This window comes from Juglans microcarpa x Juglans regia, chromosome 7D (genome assembly GCF_004785595.1).
Source record: "Juglans microcarpa x Juglans regia isolate MS1-56 chromosome 7D, Jm3101_v1.0, whole genome shotgun sequence".
Taxonomy (NCBI): Eukaryota; Viridiplantae; Streptophyta; class Magnoliopsida; order Fagales; family Juglandaceae; genus Juglans; species Juglans microcarpa x Juglans regia.
Genome location: NC_054606.1, coordinates 2,438,392 through 2,444,143, shown reverse-complemented (window position 1 = coordinate 2,444,143; position 5,752 = coordinate 2,438,392). Strand labels below are relative to the sequence as shown.

Below are 5,752 nucleotides of genomic sequence, written 5' to 3'. Positions count from 1 at the left end.
ATTCTTCAAGCTCATTCTTTCAAATTTGAAGAATTTTAGACTCGTGAGCCATTAAGCCATCAAATAATCAGTGAAGCATGGAGTAAATCTCACTTGGGCAATCCATCTTATATTCAATGTAAGAAAATCAAGTCAATCAAAGAAGCTCTTAAAGTCTGGAATAAAGATTACTCCGGAAAAATCAACCACAATATACATCAGATTAAAAGTGAACTTCTCAAGGTACAAGAAGACAATATGACTGACTCATTCCAATCAAGAAAAAGAAAGATTCTTGTAATATAGACTTCACAAGCAAAGAGAATAAGAAATCTTATTAAAGCAAAAATACAGTCTCTCGGAGGTCTCCAAGCAAAATACTCTAGCTTTCCCTTTCATTTAGGCTTCGTTTGGTAACTAAACTCCTCTCAACTCATCATTACAATTTTTTCAAATCTCAACACAAAATATAATAAACAATTCAACTTTTTCAAATTTCAAAATAATAATAACATTAAAAAATAATATTCTAACAATATTTTATCATCTCAACTCAACTTAACTCAACTCAGTTCAGTTCAACATTCAAACGCAGCCTTATTCTTTATTATTTAGAGTCACAAAAAATGGTCAAAGACAACGACCACCAAGGAACCAACGACGTAAAACAGGGCATGACCAAATTACCAATCATCCGATTTTCACTTATTCAACAACAGTACATGACAACGTGACTTAACTAAAAAAAAACAAAAACAAGAACCATAAAGAAGAAGAGCAAGAAAACTAAAATGATCTCGGTTTAAAAGCAAGTTTCGATGCTAATTCAGAGAGTGCCCTTGTGGAAGAACCACCTGCACTTTTTGCTTTCTCACCAGCAATCATTAGCTCTTTTGTACGCTTGCGAACACTCTTCCCCTCTTCTCCGGCCATTAGACCCTGCACGACTTTCGCAATTTCTTCTCTACCTACAAGGCCTTTCTCATCAGCTTTTGGTCTTAATGCCACTTTTAGATCCTCAACTAAGAATACTGCATTCATTCTTTGCTCTGCATAAAGCGGCCAAGCAATCAATGGTGTGCCATTGATCATGATGCTCTCCAGGGTCGAATTCCAGCCACAGTGGGTTAGGAACCCACCCGTGGAGGCATGGCTTAGGATCTGGGCCTGTGGTGCCCAAGAGGGTACGACTAGACCTTGACCTTTGGTCCTCGCTAGAAACCCTTGTGGTAAGAAAGCAAGAGGATTGTCATGGCTCTGATTTTTAAGGTATGTGGTGTTAGCAGATTCATTGTTTGGGCTTCTAGTCACCCATAAGAATTTTTTCCCACTCGATTCCAATCCTAAGGCTAGCTCGTTTATTTGATCAGACGACAGGGTCCCACCACTCCCAAAAGAGACAAATAGGACAGAACCACCTGGTTGATTGTCCAACCATCTTAAACACCCTGACCCGTCATTTTCATCATCAGTACCTGAGCCACTTTGAATGATTGGTCCAACCGGATAAATTGGAGGATATCCAGCTTCGTCCTCTTTTAGAGCTTTTATAACTCGTCCTTCCAAGTCGGTGAACGTGTTAACAATGATCCCCTCGGCTAATGGGAGACGTTTTGCACTGCGAAGAAATAGTTTGTACCATTCACTTTTTCGGTCTTGAATTGGGTATATTAGATCTCTACCGTGAATAGGTATGCACCCCGGGAGTTTCAATGGTTTTGGTAGGTCTCTGTACTCACATGGAATTGTCTCGTCCAGTGTCGGAAGATGCAAGAGGAGCGACAAAACCATGGCATTTGTGGGGATGAAAAAGTACGGTGACAGTTGTAATTCCTTGGCAACTTCTAGTACGTCGCTTGCGAAAGGGTCAAAGACGAGAGCAGACAACCGAGTTGTCTCAAGTAATGACTTCAACACATCACGAAGGGATGGTAGAGAGAGAGTAATGGTAAGGAAAATCTGGATCCCAGGGTGTGCTTCCTCGAGGTCCTTGGGGCTCACTGGAGGAAGAAAGACATGGTCTATGTTGGTGGGGAGGCCTTCAAGAACGGCTTTCATGGCTTTTGATGGATACCCAATCGTGGGAATGATGCACGTGACATTGAAGCCATGGGGAAGAGCAAGTAGCACCTTGGCAAACTCGATTAGTGGGATGAGGTGACCCATCCCTGGACTGGTTAGAATAGCTATATGGGGTTTTTCTGCCATGGACATTAATAATAACTCCTTGTTTTGAGATTTGAAGGGATATGTGGTGTTGATTAAGTAGAGATAAGGTGGTCTTTTATTTATCGGAGGGAGAGAGTGCATGATTGGTGTATACATTATTTTATGTTTTATATATTTTGAGTGGTACTAATTATATCAGTCGTGCAAGCAATCATGTTGATCTTCATATAATTCTTCATATAATTATATAAATTGAATTTTTACTCATCATCTTTACCCCACATGACCTTACACTTGATTTTTTATTTATTTATTCTTACTAAATGAAAAAAATAAATTATTCTATCATCATCCATATACTACATATGATTTAATCAGAAAAAAATAAATATAATTAAGAAAATTATGTGTGATGTGTGGTATAAGAATGATGAATATAATTTTTTTTTTGTATAGAATCCAACTTTGTTTGACTTTGTGCACATGAAAACTTAAGGATATGGAAAAGAAAAATACACGCTAGAGGATGAATGATTTTGAAAATGCAACCGATCAAACGTTGAAAATTCATGCTAGAGGATGAATGATTTTGAAAATGCAACCGATCAAACGTTGAAAATGCATGCTAGAGGATGAATGATTTTGAAAATGAAAAGAGGAAAATTCCAGAGAAAGGCCAGGATGCGTCTGTGTAACGTTACTTCAAACGTATATTGAGGATGATTTTGTGTTAAATTTTCATAAATGTCCTTTACATGATGTAAGTACGCACGTAACGCTTATGCCTCCTCCCCTCCGCCCGGGTCCCCCATTTTTTTTTTTGAAATAACGCTTATGCCCTTTAGCTGAAAATATTTCTTTTCCGTCTCGTACGTTCATAATATACATAACATTCACAATATGGAAAACGACCACAGATGGAAGAAAAGTAAATAATTACACATGAGGCAAGACAGCTAGATAGCTAGCTAGCTTGGACGATAGGGTCAAACATTATAAATTTAACACCAAATTAAAAGATAGAATACAACTATCGACGAAAAAGAAATATTTATTTATATATATATATATTAAATTATATATATACCTACTATATATATAAACACTAATGATTGAGTAACAGTATTTTCGCCTAAACTTTTTTTTTTTTTTTCATTTCTGTCCCTACTTTCCTGGTTTTGATTCTCAAGTCTTCTTTATATAATTGTTTTACTTTTACCAACTACCTAAATCTATTATTTCCTAAAAAACCCCTTCTTTTTCCAGAAAATTCTCACTTGTTTTCTCTTCTGCTTTCATTTGCCGGCAATGTTTTCGGTCTTTATGTTTTGCAACGTTATCCCTGCCGCATCTTTATCCTATATATATTTTACACGCCGCTTTGCCATACAACTTTTCATCAACTTCAATTCACAGTATATCTATTTCTTCAAATCTTCAGGGTGTCCTTCAATTTTCCCAAATTTGGTTTTCTACGTGTTAATCTCGACATCACGTGGTATGCTTTCTACTACTTCTTCTTAGTAGTTAAATGTTTTTGATTTTTTTTTCTTTAAGAAAAGTGTTACTCTATATGCCAATTGCTAAAATAATTGTAATAAAAAAAAAATTGAAAAAAAAAATTCTAAATTTTTGCAGCGTTGTTTTCCGTCTATTTTGTACTATAATAACTAATTCAAATTTAGAGACAGTATTTGAGGACTTTTACAATTTGTAATGTCCTACGGTTTATTTGCAATCTTTTTTGTAGTTATAAATGATGAAAATTTATATTATAATTATATGGTTAAATTATTTAACACCTAGTAATATACTTTCTAAATTTAAAATTAACACATTATATATTTAATTTATAAGTGATAAATATATAACATATTCATTCGACTGTAATTAATAAAATTAACAATAATAGTTCTATTTATTCATATGTCATATTTAAAAAACATATGAACTTGTAATTATTGATTATATTGATTCGATATTTCTTATATGTAAATCTTTTTTTTCTGTAGTTGCAATGATGAAAATTTATATTATAATTATATGATTAAATTATTTAATACTTACTAATGTACTTTATAAATTTAAAATTAACATATATGTAAATCAGTTAATTTGTTGAATATAATTTAATTATAAATTTTCATAAGATAAAAAAATATGTTATTGATAATTTAAATAGATTCATATATTGATTAAATCACTTAATGTTTTCATATAGCCTTATTTAATTTAATTTATTACTAAATAAGTTCGATATTTTAAAATTTTAATATTAATAACTGAATATTAAATTTTCTATTATTAAAGAATCTTATATTTATGACATTATTAATGTTGTTTTTAGTAACACTATTAATAGAAAATTCTGTCTCGTACAATATAATATTCTGTTTAATTTTTTATTTTATAAATTTCTATCTTATTGACTGTATTTGTTATTATTCTTAATATTTTATTATAGCCTCATTCAATAAATATAAGTCTAACTTTATTATATTCTATTTTTTTATATGTTCTTTGATTTGCTGATTTTGTTCTTATTTCGCTCGTCGTCATTCCGCTGCCTATTGATTTGCTTCATTTCCACTGCTCTTTTATTTGTCCTATACTTTGTACTTTTTATCCTTTTGAAATAAAAATGCTTATTCTATTTTGTAATATTTATTCTATTTATTCATATGTCATATGTAACAAACATATGAACTTGTAATTACTGATTATAATAATTTCATACTTTTTATATGTGAATTTAACCTTTTATCTCGAAACAATTTAATGTTATATTTGTTAATTTAATGTAATGTGTAGGGGTTTTTTTGAAATTGAATGTTTCTTTCTTGTGCTTTAAATATAAATAGTTCTTATATTGTTTGTGTGTTATATTTTCATATATATGGAATGTATATTTGCATGTTTTGCTGTTTATTTTTTAGATAAATTGGCGTGGAATCCCTAATTTTTCATAAGAAATGCCTACGGGTAAGACGATATTATTAGATAAAAAATTACATTTAAATTTTATAAATACCACCTTTATTAACTTTTATATAAATCTTTCAATAAAAAAAAAAGGTTTTAAGAATATGAACAAAAAGCCGTAAAAAGAAATTTGTATGCTGCCAATCAAAGGAGAAGAAAGAAGAGATTCGCCAGAAGAAAAGAGAAAGCATATGCTGAGTTAAAAATATCTTGAAGTCACAAAATTCAAAAAGTAAGACAATATATACTTGCTAATATAGTTGTGAATAGGTTTTTGTGAATTGTTGTATTATAATTGTAGATATTTTGCATGTGGTGTATATGATACGTGTTATAAATATGGAGAAAAATTTAAAAATATAGACAATTGTATCTGTTTATAGTTTAAAATTTGAGACATTACAAAAAGGGACTTGCTAGATACAAGTAGTTTGATGCACCAAATCGCGTACCAACACTTACATACCTTTTTTTATTACAAAAAAATTTAAAATTTTTTTTTTAAAGAAGAATAAGGTCCTCTGTTTCACGAAAATTATTTTTATTTTCAATTTACATTATTTCATTAAATGAATGTCTTACATTTAATATTAGTGCGCAGTTTGATATGCGAAATTGCTTG

At 31.2% G+C, this 5,752-nt stretch overlaps 1 protein-coding gene across 1 annotated transcript; it reads right to left on the bottom strand.

Annotated features, from left to right (window-relative positions):
- Positions 1-642: 642 nt before the first annotated feature.
- On the bottom strand, positions 643-2,322 carry LOC121238529 (hydroquinone glucosyltransferase-like). Its single transcript, XM_041135441.1, has one exon. It carries the CDS (start codon positions 2,302-2,304, stop codon positions 766-768), a length of 1,539 nt encoding a protein of 512 aa, XP_040991375.1. The 5' UTR covers positions 2,305-2,322; the 3' UTR covers positions 643-765.
- Positions 2,323-5,752: the final 3,430 nt, after the last annotated feature.

Coding starts and splice junctions, on each gene's coding strand:
- LOC121238529 (XM_041135441.1), bottom strand. CDS start 2,304: ATGTATACACCAATCATGCACTCTCTCCCTCCGATAAATAAAAGACCA.